Source organism: Dendronephthya gigantea, unplaced genomic scaffold (assembly GCF_004324835.1).
Source record: "Dendronephthya gigantea isolate DGI-Jeju-01 unplaced genomic scaffold, DenGig_1.0 000067F, whole genome shotgun sequence".
NCBI classification, from domain to species: domain Eukaryota; kingdom Metazoa; phylum Cnidaria; class Anthozoa; order Malacalcyonacea; family Nephtheidae; genus Dendronephthya; species Dendronephthya gigantea.
Window position 1 is genome coordinate 84,485 of NW_021163077.1, and position 18,489 is coordinate 102,973.

At 38.5% G+C, this 18,489-nt stretch overlaps 6 protein-coding genes across 6 annotated transcripts; all 6 read right to left on the reverse strand.

Annotated features, from left to right (window-relative positions):
- Nucleotides 1-2,244: 2,244 nt before the first annotated feature.
- LOC114530857 (adrenocorticotropic hormone receptor-like) lies at nt 2,245-3,413 on the reverse strand. Its single transcript, XM_028552446.1, has one exon. It carries the CDS (start codon nt 3,355-3,357, stop codon nt 2,320-2,322), a length of 1,038 nt encoding a protein of 345 aa, XP_028408247.1. The 5' UTR covers nt 3,358-3,413; the 3' UTR covers nt 2,245-2,319.
- A 1,122-nt stretch (nt 3,414-4,535) lies between these two features.
- On the reverse strand, nt 4,536-5,784 carry LOC114530854 (adrenocorticotropic hormone receptor-like). The gene has a single exon (XM_028552443.1). It carries the CDS (start codon nt 5,777-5,779, stop codon nt 4,715-4,717), a length of 1,065 nt encoding a protein of 354 aa, XP_028408244.1. The 5' UTR covers nt 5,780-5,784; the 3' UTR covers nt 4,536-4,714.
- A 609-nt stretch (nt 5,785-6,393) lies between these two features.
- On the reverse strand, nt 6,394-10,556 carry LOC114530858 (adrenocorticotropic hormone receptor-like). The gene is made up of 2 exons (XM_028552447.1): nt 10,328-10,556; nt 6,394-8,321 (listed from the first exon to the last, which is right to left on the reverse strand). The coding sequence occupies exon 2, from the start codon at nt 8,298-8,300 to the stop codon at nt 7,320-7,322; it is 981 nt and encodes a 326-aa protein (XP_028408248.1). The 5' UTR covers nt 8,301-8,321; nt 10,328-10,556; the 3' UTR covers nt 6,394-7,319.
- Nucleotides 10,557-11,716: 1,160 nt separating this feature from the next.
- On the reverse strand, nt 11,717-12,558 carry LOC114530876 (5-hydroxytryptamine receptor 1A-like). The gene has a single exon (XM_028552473.1). The coding sequence runs from the start codon at nt 12,497-12,499 to the stop codon at nt 11,717-11,719; it is 783 nt and encodes a 260-aa protein (XP_028408274.1). The 5' UTR covers nt 12,500-12,558.
- Nucleotides 12,559-14,630: 2,072 nt separating this feature from the next.
- On the reverse strand, nt 14,631-15,921 carry LOC114530877 (probable G-protein coupled receptor No18). The gene is made up of 2 exons (XM_028552475.1): nt 15,493-15,921; nt 14,631-15,222 (listed from the first exon to the last, which is right to left on the reverse strand). The coding sequence occupies exons 1-2, from the start codon at nt 15,876-15,878 to the stop codon at nt 14,631-14,633; spliced, it is 978 nt and encodes a 325-aa protein (XP_028408276.1). The 5' UTR covers nt 15,879-15,921.
- Nucleotides 15,922-17,221: 1,300 nt separating this feature from the next.
- Nucleotides 17,222-18,295, reverse strand: LOC114530878 (cannabinoid receptor 1-like). The gene has a single exon (XM_028552476.1). It carries the CDS (start codon nt 18,293-18,295, stop codon nt 17,294-17,296), a length of 1,002 nt encoding a protein of 333 aa, XP_028408277.1. The 3' UTR covers nt 17,222-17,293.
- Nucleotides 18,296-18,489: the final 194 nt, after the last annotated feature.

Genomic DNA, 18,489 nt, shown 5'->3' on the forward strand with positions numbered 1-18,489 from the left:
TAATTTTTTTGTTTTGGAGTGATAATGTGATATAACAGCGCCTTTTTTAAGGAGTTCTATTAAGAGTCATCGATCCCCCTGTTTAAATACAAGCAATGTTATATAAAACATAGAAGCATGTTTCTACAAAATATTGACTTTGCGTACTATTACAATACTATATCGAACCATTAACAGTAACATCAAGTTCAATACTTGTAAGGTATATATACTATATAGCCCGTTGATTAAATATTGTATAAATATATATTGTTTTATATGTATTGTTCTATAAGAATTTGTTGTTTTATATGTGTACTGACGGTTTCTTTAATATCATAGGTATAGCTACTGTTCTGACTGTATGATTGTCTTGGGAAAACTCGTATGCTAAGAGGACCGGAGGACTGTTTCACAATCGTAGCGGCTGTCCCCCACTCAATCTGCGCATCACTTTATCGCGCTGAGGTGGACATAAGGTTTTAGCAGGTTGTAATTCATAAAAGGCTTCGAGGCTAAATTAAAAGGCCTATAAGTTAGTTTTTAGTGAGGGAGAAACCGAGAGTGCCAATGCAGAGAAAAACCTCAAACGGCACAAGGGACTGAGAAGAGAACTGGACTAAGTGTTGGATAGCGCTATCCACCATTCAGTTTTCATAAAAATGGGGATCTTCTTTAAAAATTGTCAGTATAGACCTATTCGAAAAAGAGGCAGAGGCCTGTGGCGAGGCACATGAAAGCGAGGTACATGCTTGATTTCACTTTTCCGCTGGACCTGTCAGAAGCTACAAAAACGATGTTTCTTTCAATCAAAATCCAGAAATAAACAAATAGTTTTGAACTAATTTTGACCGAATAAAATCTGACTAGCCTCGATTTTCAGTGTAACTCGCTACAGGTCTCATGCTCTCAGTTCGAATAGGTCTATATACATAATTTGCATATAAATAATTTGAATTTTGGCTACACTGTAAAGGCCTGTTTGCATGCACTTGCGATTTTTGCTGTGATGTGATGTGAGGTTTACTCCTTTCGATATATGTGAACGAGTAATAAGTTACGAATGCTCTTATATATGTGTATGAGCTACTATTTGAAACTAACCAACTACAAGGTAACCTTGTCAAGGTTGGTAAATTAACATAACCTCTGTTTAAAGTGAGATGAGGATGAGATTTATGAGGTATATTATCTTATTATCTATTGTTTGAATTGCATTCGACGCGACTAAAATGCGACGTATAACCTAGGCCTGAAACGTCCCATATTTTGGTCGCGTCGAATGCAATTCAAACAATCTTAGATTCTCATTATCTTTATGAATTATGAGATGATAAACTCATTGCCATCTCATCAACGATTGTTTGAATTGTATTCGACACTACCAAAATGCGACGTTTAAACTAGGCCTAAATGTATTCAGTAACTTAAGCCTGTTTCAGACGTCGAACTTTTCATGTGACGAACATAAACTCATAAAGCATGTGTTGTTAATGATGAGCTGAAGTCTTTGTTTGAGTTCATTTGCATTCGATTTAGCTCATGAAAAGTTCGACGTCTGAAACGGATCCTCGTTGCGCTGATGGTTTCGCATAGGGTAGATGATTGTCTATGGTTCCATTTAGAACCAGTTCAAATCGCAGAACTGTCGAGTACTTTTGGATAGAAATTGGATTGATCCTGCATGTGTTCTAACGAGCAAGCTTGTGGACAAAGAGACGAATACGACACAAGACCCCAACAACCCCAACTGTAATAAATATGGCTATAAAACTGTTTACTTGCTGCAACAGGTTTGTACGTTCAAAACATGCGTATTTTGCCTCCTTCGGCTCCTCATATCATGTGAACTACGACGTGTGGAAAACACGACACTCAATCGGTGAGAAACGAATACAGGCGACAGGTTAGTGGTGTTATTTTATATATTTCTCCCATTTTGACCATATGGTCTATTAATTATGCGCTTTATATCAGTTGATTCAATGATCAGTTGAATACATGTTGTGTACTTATTAGTTATCATTAAATGACGGAAGTAGTTATATATACACCAATTGTAAAGCCAAATGTATAATAAATTTAGTTCTTCATGTTTATAACATTTTTAGATTCGTTGTGCCTTTAATTTTAAAATCGAATACGCATAAAAACGTTTACTTCTTAAAATGATATTTTCCACCACACTTGCGCGAAGTTCACTTGCACGATGTTCATTCTTCAAATCAATTGTTCAATATGACACGGAACTTGACTCAGTGCTGTCTGTATTGGACAATGCACCATAATTTGCTCTCTTTCGGTCCCTGTTTTGACTAAGTTGGGAATGTTCGAGAGGTTTTACGTCAATTGTTCAATATGACACGAAACTTGACTGCTGTCTGTACTGGAAAGTGCACCATAATTTGCTCTCTTTCTGTTCTTTCGCTGTTTTGAATACCTTAGAGCTGGGAATGTCCGAAAAGATTTACGTCGCTGACATGAGCATTTTAGGATCTTGTAAATCGCAGCTCTGAATTGACTAGACCTGATTGCATACACGTAAGGATCGATTGCGGAATTTAGTAGAATTAACCAGAACGCCGCGTCTCTGAACCATTGGATAACCCCACAGTTGCAGTTTGTACAAACGTTTATATAGTAGATCATGGAACCTGCGGAAACATAACAAAGCATAAACGTCCCCACCATTAGTCCTAGTGTTCTTGTTAATTTCATTTGAGTTAAGTTGTCTTTTTCCCGATGCATCTCATTTTTCTGCCATTGTTTTGACGTTTTCTTTAACCGAGCACAAATACGACAAGATGCAAAGCAGACTAGCACTCCAGTGAACAACACACCAAAATTGATCAGGATAAATGATTCGAATACGTAGTCCATTATCCAAATCAACATACCAAACGTTATTGCAACTATCCATATAACCGAGGAAATTATTACGGTCAGTTTCACATTAAAATGTTCCCGATAACAAAAAGGTGAAATTATCGCAAAATACCTTTCGCAAGCTAGAGCTGCTATGCTTAAAATACTCGCCATTGTCAAAATAAAGTACGGTATACGAACTGCAATGTTTACTGATGAACTAACTTCGTGTTCGGGGGCAACAGCTTCAGTGATATGGGCGAAGATCATAAAAGGCTCTGCGACACAGCCTACTATGAGATCAGCCAGACCAAGATTGAACGTAAAACAGTTAAACTGCGTCCTGAGTTCGCGATTTGGGTCCACAATTATAGCTAGACATATCAAGAGATTCGTAGGTACTGTAACTACGAGAAGAAAGGCGGAAATACCCGCCGAAGTGATGGAAAGTTCCATTGGCGCTGTTGTATTCATACATTCTTCCAAAGACTCATCAAAATAACCTGTTGACATGGTGGATTAGCTTTAAATTCAAAGTTGTCACAATTAAGTTTTAGAATATAAATCAACCAAACACTCTTTGCTCTTGTAAGTGTGAATGAATATATTAAATGACCGTGATCTGCAATCGACAATATTTATATGCAATACGTGGGAGGTAAAGGTCAAACCCCATGCATATCATGAGCTTGTGTAACCCGGTCATGAAATCGGTGCAATGCTAAACTATGCCACTGACGTTTAGCTTTCAAAGTACAACATGTTACTATAGTGTGGGCGATATTCTACACAAGAATATATTTTTTCTTTTACTCAACACTGCCGTGGTATAAAGAGATAAAAGTTTCGTTGTTTGTGAATATAGTTTTCCTGGAAAATGCTTCCAGCTTCCAGACGAGTATTTTGTTGGAAAACAACTTTTCTGTATATAACTACTTCTAAGCCTAAGGGCATATGATTCTCGGATGCTGCTTTCGCCCGAATCGAAACCGGACGTCGATTCGCCGACGCAACAAGATCTTTTGGTTTCCACTTCTCATTGATGGATAACTTTTTTGACGGATTTATATCTTCCACTGAAATATTTATGATGTTCTACATTTCAGTCAACCTAGTAAAGTTACGTTTTCTGTGCATCTGTTTAAAATTTAAAAGACATTTTATATAAATCGTTATTTAGACATTTTATCTACTTTTAACTGATTCTTGGAAAAAAGACAGGCCAGTCAGGTCTTGCATAACCTGGTACACTTCTTCTGAACAATAAAACAAACGATCGAGTTTTATCCATATCTCAGCCAGGGTGAAAAACTAAGCATGCTCATGCTTCGTGCGAACATATATTATGAAGAACTGTCTTCGTTATGCTCGTAAGTGAGTGCAAAATCTATCGTGATTTGCAAAATTCACATAATGAAAGCTTTTATTCATACTCCAAAACCTTTCGCAGAGGGTCTGTGTGCGGGGTAATAGCCGCCCAGTTTAAAAAGTGAATGACTGTGATACATTGTGCTTTTCACGTGCTGAACGCATTAAGAACAATGGAAATAAGAACAAATTGTTGCTGTCTCAGCATCCCATGCATTATTGACGTTCTACCGTCAAGATCAGGGCCAAGCCCAAATAAAAACTGATAAAAATTTCAGAAATGAGTGATGCAATGAATTTTTTATATCTTTATTATACTCGACGAGATCACAAGATCCATTTTTTATTACACTCCCCCAACGCATTCGTGATTGCTCTTTCAGTTCACAGAGATCCAGGACTCATTTCCCAGTGCAAATCATTACTATCGCAATCATTACTGTCGCTATTGCAATTCAAGAATCAAGGAATAATGAATTACTGAATGAATACTATAGTATGATCAAGATTTATAGATCAACTGCGTCCGTTCTTCGATTTGACACGAGGCTTGGCTGCTATCAGTGCTGTCCAACGCCCCATAATTGGTACTTACTCTTTGTACGTTTCGTTTGAAATATCTTATCGACTGAAATGTCCGAGGCTGTCTACGTTGCCGACATTTGCATTTAATAATTTTGTAAATGGCATTCCGAAATGTACTTGACCTAATCGCATAGACGTAGGGATCGATGGCCGAGTTAAGAAGAATCAACCAGAACGCGGCGTCTCTGAACCATTGGACCAGATCACAATTGCAGTTTGTACATAAATTTATAAAGTAAACGATGGAACATGCCGGAACATAACAAAACATGAGCGCTCCTATCATTAAAGAGAATGTCTTTGTTAGTTTGGCTTGAGTTATCATATCTCTCCCTCTTTTTATTTGATTTCGTTCATTTTGCTGCCATTGATTTGAAGCTCTCTTCAAGTTAACCCTAATACAGCAAAAAGCAAAGCACACCAATGTCCCCGTAAATAACGCTCCTGAATTAATAAATATAAAGCTCTCGAGTATGTAGTCAAAAACCAAGTTTAGCAAGCCGAACGTGAACGCGATAAGCCAAATAATCGCGGCGAATACTACCGTGAGTCTCACGTTAAAATATCTGCGGTAAAGAAACGGCGAATTGATAGCTAAATCTCTCTCACACGCTAGAGCCGCGATGCTCAGAACGCTTGCCATCGCCGAAATAAAGTATGGTATATGAAACATTTTCAGAACAACATTGCTAACTTCGTGGCCGTGCTCGGAGGCAAACGCTTCAGTGTAATGTGCGTAAATTGACACCGGTTCCGCGATACAGCCGACTATCAAATCAGCCAGACCAAGATTGAATGTAAAACAGTTGAATTGCGTCCTGAGTTCACGATTTGGGTCCAAGATTATTGCTAGACATACCAGAAAGTTGGTAGGAACCGTAACAACGAGTAGCAATGCAGAAATACTTGCTGATGTGATGGATAACGCGACTGGTGCCGACGTATTTCCACATTCTGCTACGGCCATCTCAAGGTGATGCATATTCTGGTAGGCTTACCGCTTACGGAAAGATTTCCCCAATGGTGTGATTGCCGAATAAGTTGATAGCCAAACAATCTTTCTAATATTTACGGAAATGCTTCAAAGATTAAACAAATGTGGGTGTGTAGGTTCACATTACCATATCACGAAATTGATCTCACAAGTTCAACTTTGAGCGCGCAAAGAATAATGGGTTGAGGCTTTTGAGGTAAGGCAAAAAGTTGCCTAGAGCGAAATTTCTTAATGTACGACTCTAAATAAGCAGTAACTTATTTCTTATGCGCCTTGCTGGGGTTTACGGTTTTGCAAGCCAAGGAAAACTTTAAGTGCTATATTTTTTAAGTGCTACACTTTAAGTGTTTTATTTGCTCCTTTGTACGCGAAAAAATTGACAAGTTTTCCTTGACAAGGAGTCTTGTTCAAAAGCTAGTCATGCCAGCTTTTCAACAAGGAAAAATGCTTGTGTGTACGGCGCAGTAGGAAACTTTGTCAGAAAAATTTGTTAAATTTTTCGCGTACACACGAGCAAATAAAACTTGGCAATTATAATGAATACTGTTACACGGAACACTTTGCATAATATTTCGTGTCTTTGTTAAAATACTTCTGGCATGTTTATTTCGGACACTATGATCATAATGCATTGCGAACATGAAAAAAGTATAGGAAGGAAATCAGTTCAAGGGGCACCAAGGATTGTTTTGATTTTGTATACTAGATTACATTTGAACCCAGTCCCTAATCGCCACCCTTTTTCTACAGCCTAGTCCCCGGCCTTGTAAGCGCGCGCTGTTAATTATGCTAGTCTGCTTTTCCTAAACGCAAATGGCGAAATCCGTAAAATAACGATAAAAACGAATGATGTATGCATGCTTGTCATCTTGACGGTCGTATTTCGACGTATAACAAGCCGGCTGATAATTTAACACTACAGACAGACACTTTTATAGTGTACTGGAGAGTGTACTTAGAATAATCCCTAAAACCAGCATCATGAAATATTAGAAATTACATTTCCTATGGTAGGTGGGAAAATATATTCAAGTTTGCACCTAACTCATTTTCAACGCATTTCACCGATTTGACAAATTTACAAAATATATTCCACTTTACTAAAAATATTTTGGCTTCATTAAATTGATCAGTTTTAAAAGAAATCTGTAGAACCATAGGCGTGCGGGCCTCTTTCGATTGGGGGAAGGGAATTATAGGAGTGGGGAATTATATATATATATTGTATATATAATATTACGATTGATATCTATAGATATAGAATAAACAATATAACCTGATATTTGTACCCGAAAATCCAAAATATCTTGCCCGGAAAATGGACGGTATACACCGTATTGGAAAGTGGAGCTGCAGTCCATACCCCCCTGACCCGTATGCCTATGAATAGAGCATGCTAAACGAATACATGAACATCGCTATTGGTCGTCTGATTTACCAGGCCATTGCCTTTGTGTGCGTTATCTAGTTTCAATAGTATATATGAGTGTAAAACATATAAGTTTATCCAAGTAAGAGTTTCAAAAAGTTAGACTTTATTATCAGTGACCTCTGTAACACCTTTTTCCACTGTATGCATATTCACATCTTCATTTTCCTCACCAGCTTGTTGTAGCCTCAGAATTACCTTGAACGCGGAACGGAATTTTGGGGAACGAAACGCGTAACAAAAAAAATTCACGCTCGAATTCGCAATGACGAAGACGAATTGAAGATCGCGAAACGTGTGAATCTCGTCGCAAGTGCAACTCTCGCAAAAATTCATCGCGTATATGAGAATTGTCGAGGGCACGTAGCAACAGAGGACAGCGATGAGAATGACCATGAACATTTCGGTGATGCGCTTTTGATCGTTGTGTGACGGAGGGGTGAGTGCTGTGGGTGAACTGGGGGCGAGTTCTCCGTTTGTATCTTCCGTTGACGACCTACCTGCGCTATGAAATTTCATAATAAGGCGGGTGTAGGTGAATACCGTAACAATGATCGCAATAACCACGGCAGTATTGGCAAATATGAAAGCGTAGCGGATGTAGCCAACTTCGAAATAGATACAAGGGAGTCCTATTGAGATGACCCATATCAATGCGATGCATCCCAACAGCGCCGGGCGGTTCATCAGCAAGCAATGTCGAGCAGGGTGGACTAGGGCGAGGTAGCGATCACATGCCAGCAGGATTATGCTGAGAACGCTGGCTGTACACGAGATGAAGTATGACATGTGTATCGCTTGTATTTCTGCTTTGGAAATATCCTGATTTCTGCCTTCTTTGAAATGGATGTGAATTGACAACGGATCCGTGACGAGACCCACAACCAAGTCAGCTATGGCTAAATTTGTTACCAGGAAGTTGAAAGAGTTGCGCAGATTCTTATTGGGATCGAAAGTGACTGCCAGGATCACAAGGAGGTTGCCAGGGATATTTATGAGCATAAGAACAATAGAGATGCTCCCGGTGAAAAAAGATAAGGCATCCGGAGCGCCTGTTGTTTTACACAGCGGTTCAAACATAGTATTCTTGTTCACAAGTACCTAAAGAACAAAATGATGTTTTAGTTGCACGCATGCAGTCATTATTTACGGCTGTGTTGCCTTCTAGTTTCTGATCCGACATTTGATGTTTTCTGATAATTTATATCTGCGTTGCGACCGGCAAGTACAAAACACGGAAATTTAGATAGCGTGTGGTGAAATAAAGAAACAGACTGCTTTCATGTTTATTGCGCAACTGATCATGAAAAATGTTTACTTTTAGTCCTTTCATGCCTAGTTTAGAGGGACTGCATTTACTCACATATCTTGTGAAAGCTTTCAATGGTGAAACGGATCAACATTAGAGATGTGACTAAGTCAGTTGCGTGGCCACATGTCACAGGCATAAATATGCTGTTTTGGCATCATTTTGGTTTCAACACGTGCAATGTTCCACAACTGTGGTTCCACGTCTCTACAAAACTACAATATCCGATAACAATTTCTTATATTGAAATACATATGATCTACGAGCTTTCACATTACCATCACCATTACCATTGGTAATGTCGTAGATTGGAGATTGGACCTTAAATAATACCAAATGCGACCTACGCTTTATGCAACTTATATATACGATATATTTATTCACCTTATATATAACAATATGACACTGCGTTTCTCCAACCCCACACTTAGCGTCTTAGCCTCATCGTAATGCTGGGGTGACCTGACGCAAAACTGCTCATCCATTGTTTGAAAGAACTTATAAATGTGGCGTGCTCAACATATTTCCTTTTCACAATCGCGGGGGAAATATTCATCAAGATAAATTTTGGCATGAATTTTTCTTATTAGCATAATTCAAACTCTCGTTTTTCGCCATGGAATACAATCTAGTAGATACTCAAGCTCTACTCAAGGGGGCAGTGGGCACCGTTTCCTACGCCCCGGCTTAGGTTAAATAAAACAAACTTAAGTCTTAACCATCGCTGTCTTCTTTTGGAGCTTGGCCCAGAGGGAATTCCCTCGTTTATCTTCCTTGACAACAAGCAGTTGCCGAATGTGTGATATTCGTTATGGTAACTAAATCTACGGTTTTATATAGTTATTTCGTGCAGGTTTATATGTCGACAATCTGGAAGCGTGAAATATGGCTTCAGAGTCCTTAGCCTGTGACGGCGAAGTATGTCAGCAAATAAAAATAAAATTCCACGCTTTGAGTACTGTCAAGTCTTGTCTAAATATTATCTTAAAGGATTTAACACTCCCCAAAGTTATGCAAACAAGGCTTATTATAATAACACAGCACTGATTTTTTTCATTCTTTTGACCTAAGCTATTGACGAAATTAACTAATCAACTTTCAGGCAAAATTGATGAAAATTAAAACCTCGACCTGACGCGCGTTATCCGTTGTGAAATGTTGACACTGCAGGAATATTAAAACATACTCATGCATGGAAAAATAAGCAGCTCTGAAATCAATAGTATGTGCGTGGTGTTTCAAATTAAAGACATGCCATGAATGCATGCCGTTAATTTAATAAAGTTTCACTAATGTTTCATTTAAATAAAGTATCGTCAATGTACCATTTACCAAGAAACCTTTTAACGGCATCTGCGCAGGTCACAGTTATCATTAAGTGCATGCGTGCATGTTTAGTTAGCTTTCTCGGCCGAAATAATTTACGTTACGGTATGGGATCCGGAACTATTTTTACCACCAAATATTCGCTCGAATATATATGTTCATTTCATAACTGCAGTATGTACGCCACGCAGCCGGTATGCTATGTTTATCGCTTGTACACGGTTAGGTGTTAAACGCGAATTATGGTGTCGTAATATTGATAATTTTCGGCGTAAAATACGTAAAGAAAATATGAGGCACGCTATACACAAAAACGACTGTTAGATCACAACGGGAAAAACGCTACAGTTTAAATCCCGGCAATGATGCTAGTTAGTACAACTGTACAACAAATCAGCTCTATACTCAATTCGCAGCTAAGGTAAAATTGGTAAATTGTATGTAGATATTCATATATAAATTAGGTTTATACCTGCTCCAAATGTCGTACGTTTCAGCTTTCTCGAAGTGGAGTAGAAATTGACCAAACAACCTCTTTCACAGACAAATCCTCTTTACTGCTGCCCGCTATAAGCTGCACTGGCTGGAGTTCAAACGCATATATTGACATGCAAAAACAATAGCTAAATGTAAATTGCGGTGTAATTCGAGATGGATGGATGGAAGTGATGATTTATTATCAAATTGACACCCACTTGCCCGAGTTCCACTTGGCAAGCAGCCTGTGCACAGCCTGTATTACGCAGGCGAGAGGCGATAAATGAAAAAAAATTTTTTTCTCTTTCTCTCTCCTTGTTAATTATGCTCTCACAGTCGAGGAGCGCAAATCATATATTGGTCCCGTTCAGGTTATGCGCACGCAGACCAGGGCGAAGCCCGCCTCCCTCACCAAGACCACTTCCAGTCTATGAGTCGTTTTCTGGCATATATTTCAACTATCTGTGGAATCAAATATGTTCGATTTGAATACAGAAGTAAAAACAAATTCACACATCCGGATGAATTTTTAATCGGTGAAAATGACTTGTACGCCACAATTACAATGGAAACCAGCTCACCGATTAAATGGAAACGAGCGTCAGAGTTCATGGAGCACATCTTTGGCGGTTAGGCCTCAGACGTCGAACTTTTCATCCGCCGAACCTAATGTTAATGAGCTAAAGTCTTTGTTTAATCATTTGCATTCGGATTCGGCACATGCAAAGTTCGACGCCGGTTTGAAGAGGGCCTTAATTAGCAGGTAACCTAGAGCGGTTCAGTGGATCAGTTTTCATACCGTGTTAGACAGCATTTTTTCTTGCAACTGCAAAGCATCCAATTTTGAAAGATGTAAATTTGGCTACTTATTACCCTCCGTGCCGGTGGATATATTTCCAAAAAGGTGCAGTGTGCAGCACGGCCTTTATATATATTATAAATGTTTTCATTGTCTAGCCAACTATATAGCAGCTGCTCAACTTGAAGTTCGCTATCCAGTCTGTATTTCATTCAGCGGTATAAGTTCTAAAGTCGATAACTTTCCGCCCAGGGCCGGTTGTTCTAATAAGCTATAGGTTATCGTTAACCCTGGGATATCTTGCATGGGAAAAAATGTTCAACTTCATAAACAAGCGATTAAAAAAATTGATGTAAAAATTGAGTTAACTCAGGGTTAGCTTAACCGGCTTTTGAACAACCGGCACCAGAATATTTAACCTGGCGACTAATGGTTTTAGTATAAATTTCGAGCTGTTTACAAATAATAATCAAGTAATCAACATAATTTCATAAAAATTTCTTCAAATTACTTCAAATTTCTCAATCAGAATGCAGAAAAATCAATAGCCACCTCGAAACTTATACTAATAACTGATTATTCACCCTAACTACGAATTTCAGAGGAAGTATCTCCGGGTCTTTTCAGACGTAATATATACTTAAAGGCGTTCTGGAACCGAGGGGAGCGTAGAGCATAACAAAAGAAATTGACACTACTGTTCATAATTACAAATAAAAACTGTAAATCACGAAACCAATGCAAGGTTTTACAGCTGCAAGTCTCACAAAAACTCATGACATAAATGAAAACGGTCGAAGGACCATAGCACAAGAGCATCGCTATCAACACAACCAAAAACATTTTGGTAATTTTTTGTTCCATTGCTTGGCAGCTGTTGTAGAGAGCGTTGGTCGTTTGAGTTGAGGCAATCGTCTCTTGTGCGAGCTGACTTTGAAGATCTTGAGTCTGATGTAGACTGTTTCCGATTTGATTATTTCTATTCCGTGGAGGCGTAACTGGACTGTTTTGAATTGTACTCAAAGATAACTGGCTGTTGTAATTCAAAGTGTCCCGATTATTCCCAGTATACATCGAACGCCTGTTATGAAACTTTTTTAACATTAACCCGTAAATAAGACAAGTTATGACAAATACCGCAACCAATGCCGTATTGGCAAAAATAAACGCGTACGTTATAAAACCGACTTCGAAATAAAGCAACGGTAGCAGGAGTGATGTCACCCAAATGCCGGCGATTGTGACTAGGATTCTTTTTCCGGTAAGTTTGTTCCTATAGGTATGTGGGTTCCGGATGGCGAGATATCGCTCCACGGCTAAAGTACCCAGATTGAGAACTGATGCAGTAGCGCTAATGAAGTATGACATATATGAAGTGCTTCTAGTTCTTTTATGGATAAATCCAAGTCCAGAGCTTCTTTGAAATGTATGTACACGGACAGAGGCTCAGTAACAGTCCCCACGAGAAGGTCCGCGCATGCCAAGCTGCACATGAGGAAGTTGAAAGGGGTACGTAAGTTCTTAAAAGGATCTCGAGCTACCGCTAAGGTCACTAGGAGGTTACCTGGGATATTCAGCAGCAAGAAGATGAGGGACCAAATTGCGGTGAAAAATGACACGTGATTTGGGCTACCTGTGGTGTGGCAGCGATCTTCGAATTCTCCCTGGAAATATTGCATTTTTGTCGGTTCTTTCACTTTCTCCTACGTTATTGGGTTGTTATAAGAAAGAAAAATATTACCTGAAAATGGTCAGTAAATTAATGGAGAATTGATTGGTGCAGGTTTTTCGATCAATATTTTGAAATTACGCGATATAATTTAATTCTAATTATCAGTGATTTAGTGTAAATTGCTAATATTCTTAGATTTACAGGGGGTTATAACAGTCAACAGTCAATCGGCGGAATAGTTACGGCAACGGCCGCAAGGGAAAAAGGCCATGGGCATGGCGTGGAAAAGATGTCTGCATTTTTCATGCAACCATCATGTACAAACTTTTGCATGCTATGATAAACAGGCATCATAATATTTTGAGACGAAAGCTCGAGGCTGTATTACTGCAACTGGTTATAGATTTTTCCTCTTTAGATAAAACGCTGTGCACGTGAATGACGTGATATGTAATTTTAATCAATCCTGTGCAGGATATTAACAAATGCTTATTTGATAAATACAATTGATGATTGTTGTTTTAGATCTTTCCCACGCGTTCGTCAGTGTTTTCACAAATTATTTACACAGCAGTGTCAGCTGATTTCACACAACATTGACAACCGTATTTTAATCACAAATTGTTTTCCCAAAATAAACTATTTTTAAACAAAATGAAAATATCAGTATTGCCTTGCTTTTGTGTGACAAATGTCTAGATATATCTGTTGCTGCAGCCAAGAAAGTTTTACTTGAGTGTCGAAAGTTAACAATATATGTATTGAGATATTATTATGAGTTTGTGTGACAAATCCGTCTATTATAACTCTGCTTATAATGCCGATGGAAATGTTCTGCATGTCCTTCACTGAAAATCACTTCACTCCAAAGAGTCCTTCACTGGAGGGAGGCTGTTATATGGTTAAAAATGCCCTGATACTCGAGTGAACAAAATATAAGGTTTCGTACATTAAAGTCTCTCAATCTTTCGTTTGGAATATTCGACTCGGCACTCTCAAGCACTGTCAATTTCTTGCTAATACACCACTATAAATAGGATATATTTTCATCTTTACAATTTAGCATCGTATATGATATCTGCTAAAGTGTTGTCGAATTGATTATCAGATTATTCTTTACCATGGACACTACCTTGTAAAATTAAAGTTTCACCAACACAGCGCGAAAGACATCATTGACATTATATATGCGACAGTAGAAAATAGTCATATTCCTCTTACCTATATTTTACACGCTGAATTTTGTTTCACAGTTATTTCACAGCCTTTTGCACACTGTAGCTACGTTGAATTATTATGAATAAACTTTGCTGGAGCTGTGTCATATTTGTTTAAACAAAAATTGGATTTGCGCAACGTAACATCCGGAGTATTTTGTTGTATGTTTTGCTTATGAATATTGAATGTTTGGTAATTGGTATATGTCATGGAACCTGTCATGTTTCTTTTGCTCTTTTATATACATGAACGGCCTATAACGCAAATTATTGCATTGCACAGATCACCAAGCTATAATTACTATATCTATGCATGGCCTTTTTTGAAATATACTTTCTGTTTTTCTGCGCAAGATATTCAATATTCAATATCCAATATTCAATATGTGATATCGTATCGTAATGAAATTTTGAGAACTTTTATCCCACCTTACTAAATTATTTTTATTATTTAGGCAGATATATGTTTGTTTTAACAATATGTTTGGATGCAGATTTCCTTAAACACTCTAAAATCATCAGTAATCCGTCTGGCCGTTTTTGCCGTATAAAGGAAAGCGCCCATAGACTACCATTAACGAACTGAAGACAAACTTTGAATACTGATTTACTAACATTTCAAAATAAGAACAAATGCTTGTCTAAACCTCGGAGATCTTAAAGCGTAACAAAAGAAGTTTAAACTGGAGTTCATTATGACAAACAAAAACTGTAAGTCGCGGCACCAATGCAAAGCAACACAACTGCAAGTTTCGCAAAAACTCATCGTATATATTAGGACAGTACTCGGTCCGTAACACACTAACACCGCAGCCATTACCACCAAAAACATTTTTGTAATGGTATGTTCCAAACGGACTGCATTCTTACGCTTTTTAACGCTGTCGACGTCCGAGTTTATGGACATGGGATTCTTGTGTCTTTTGCTGTTGACAATTTCCGAGCTATCATCCGATGTTGTCGTGCAAGAATCGTCCCGATCTTTCCTCGACCGCTTCCGAAACTTGCCCACCATCAGAGCATAGATGAAGCAGGTTATTACGATAGCCACAATCACTGAGGTATTAGCGAATATAAAGGCATAGGTAATGAAGCCGACTTCCAAGTAAACGAAGGGAAGGGATAATGAGATGCACCAGATGAGGACTATTGTACACAGGATCCTTTTCCCGGTTAACTTGTTCCGATAGGTATGAGGAAACCTAGATATGAAGATTGAAGACAAGACTTTAACAAAAAAATATCTTTCACTTAGATTTTGCTTCACAACACCATGATTGCATATGTACCGAAGACACGAAAATAGATGCAAATAAGATCACTTGATTTTGGTCGTATTTGCCTCTTGTGCATTCCGAGCAAGAAATCTAATGCTAGTGCTAATGTGGTGAGTAATCAATATACGCCACCAAACTCAAAACGGTTTCTTGTTTAGTCCTACAAGATACTGATAATATTGTTGAAATGCCTACCTGATAGCAGCATATCTCTCAACGGCCAGCGAAGCCAAGCTGAGCACAGAAGCAGTAGAAGCAATGAAATAAGAGAGATGGAAAACTCTGATCTGAATTATAGATATGTTCTCTTTCTGAGCCTCCATAAGATGATAATGGATTGATAACGGACAAACAATCGTGCCAACAATCAAGTCCGCCACACTCAAGTTTGTCATGAGAAAATTAAACGGACTGCGTAGGTTTTTATAGGGATCACGGACTACAGCTAGGACCACTAGAATGTTACCAGGAATGCTTGTGATCAGGAATAGGATTGATAATGACATGGTGAAGAATGCGAGGAACTGTGAAGCACCAGTTGTTAAGCAACGTTCTTCGAATGTTCCTTGAAAATACGCCATTTTGGTTGAGTTTACCTGAATCAGAGTGAAGTTTAGATCACTTTCTAAAGCTTTGCTGGACACGATGGACCATGGTCTGCCTGTCGAGCAAAGTCTACTGTCTGGAAATCAAAGGAGAGGCCTTTCTCCAAACATCCATTCTTCAAAAAACTCTGTTAGGATATAAACTGCTTCTGCTTCCAAATATAGCTTGGATTAATTTAGTTTAAACAGCTTGTACTAATGAAACATGCAAGCAAATATTTTGGAAACGAGCTGTCGCAAACGCTGCCCACCTGAAATTGAGTGAAACCTGACAACAGCTCCACAGTTTGATGTAGGAACTTGTTAAGCGGGAACACAACTGGCAGTTAGTGTTTGCAAAAACGTATTTAAAAAATTTAACTGCCTGATGCATTCCTCAATTCGAACTTAAATAAACAATCTGTTTAGTGAGTCATGCTATCAAGCTTATCGAATCATATTTAGCCATGCTATTGAACCCTGATTCTTATTAATCACCGACGGTTGAACTTTAATGAGAACTAGGTCTGACTGTCCAACATGTAGGATGATGCATGTACCTTTTACATGACCAACGAAAGCGACGATGAAACCTATACTTAAAGGTCTGTTCACATGATCCAATTTTGTTGGATCCAATCCACGTCTGATGGATGTTTTATAGTCTCTTGTCTGAGTGTAATGTATATATTAGCAGCAAATCTACCGAAGCCAATGCACTACTGCTTCATCAATGACCGACTACATTCCATACGTCAGAAATGAATTGGATCCAACAAAATTGGATCGTGTGAACCGACCTTAAAACTAACTGTATTATATAACTTACATTCGCTAAATGTCGATGGACGTCTTTCAAGTCCAATGTGTCTTGCTCCTTTTTTGGATATTTATAACTTTACACACCGACTTTTATATCTTTGTTGACGGATATTAATTCAGTCGTTTGTGCAGGTGCTTTTAAGGTAAAATTTCATTTAACTTTTGCATCATTAACCTTTTATATTTAGCCAAGTATAATCGAAGGATAACTGACAATGGATGCACGGTACGTAATTGCCCGAACGTCAGCTCCTTCCTTCTGAAGGTGAAGTTTCACGTCACATAGAAACAATTGAAAAAGTTTGAATTTTTAAATTTCATATCGCTTTATGCCTCGAGCATGACTTGCATTTCAGAAAACAATTATTTTACAGATTATATCGCATTATCAAGCGCCTTTAATTTCAACCATTAACTTATCGTTTATTTAAAAGTTCACAGACTTCATGCTAAATTGCTGCAGCTGTGTAGCATATACAATTCTCCGTCAAGATCAGCAAGGAAAATACTTAAAGAGCGATAGATAGTCTTCGGTCCATTAATATTATGATCATAATTGCAGTCATCGATGTCCTAACGCTATTTCACGATCATGCAGATGATGGAGTGTGGGTGGGCTCAGAATTCATCGTTAACTGTCTAGTGCGACGACATAACATCTGAAACAAAGCAGAGAATGCCTCGCGGAATCTTGGTGATCGCATGGCATAGCAAAAGAAGTTAACAGACGATGTCATGATTATAAATAGAAACTGTAGATCCTTGAACCAATGTAATGCATTGCAACTGCACGACTCACAGAAACTCATAGTGTAAATCAGAACGGTTGCAGGACCGTAGCAAGATAATAGTGTTACCATGACGACCAAGAACATCTTCGTCATCGCGTGTTCCCAATGGACCGCGTTGTTGTGCAAGCGAGAATTCGAGGGTTGGGAACTAGTTGCCAAATTGACTTGCGAAACCGCAGCCATTTCGAGGTGACGGTTATGATCTTTGAATTTATACAGCATCATACCGTATGTGAAACAGGTAATGGCAATGGAGACAACGACTGTAGAATTTGTCAGTATAAAACTGCAGGTGATATAATCGACCTCGAAATATATGAACGGCAAGCTTAACGATACTATCCATATACCGGCAACGGTGCCTAGGATCCTTTTACCGGTGACCTTGTTCCGATAGGTATGTGGATTGGATATGGCGAGGTATCTCTCAACAGCCAGTGAAGCGATGCTAAGTACTGAAGCAGTTCCGCTTATAAAATAGGACATGTGGTAAATATGTAATTCGAAATCTGTAACTTTAATTCCGAGGCCTTCTTTAAGATGAAAGTTAATCGAGAGGGGAATGGTTACCACGCCTACGATAAGATCAGCTAAGGCAAGGTTGCCCATGAGGTGGTTGAAGGGACAATGAAGGTTCTTGTGAGGATCGATAGCCACTGCTAGGATCAATAGGACATTTCCAGGAATGTTTGGGATAAAAAAGATAATAGACAACGCAGTTGAAAAGAATGAGAGCGCTGTTGGTGCTCCTTGAATTTGACAGATGGTTTCGAACTTCTCTTGGAGATACTCATAAACCATTTTGAATGCTCCCCAGAAGGAATCTGCCAATAGAATCATGAAAATAGTAGAGAATGTTGTCCGGCAGTCTATTGTATACTATTATATATCGAATAGAATATTTAGAAAGCCTTTCTTCAAAGTATCTTGGTCAGTTCTAAAACAATTGTAATATCATCCATGCATGTCACCTCAAATAACACGACATCGTAAAA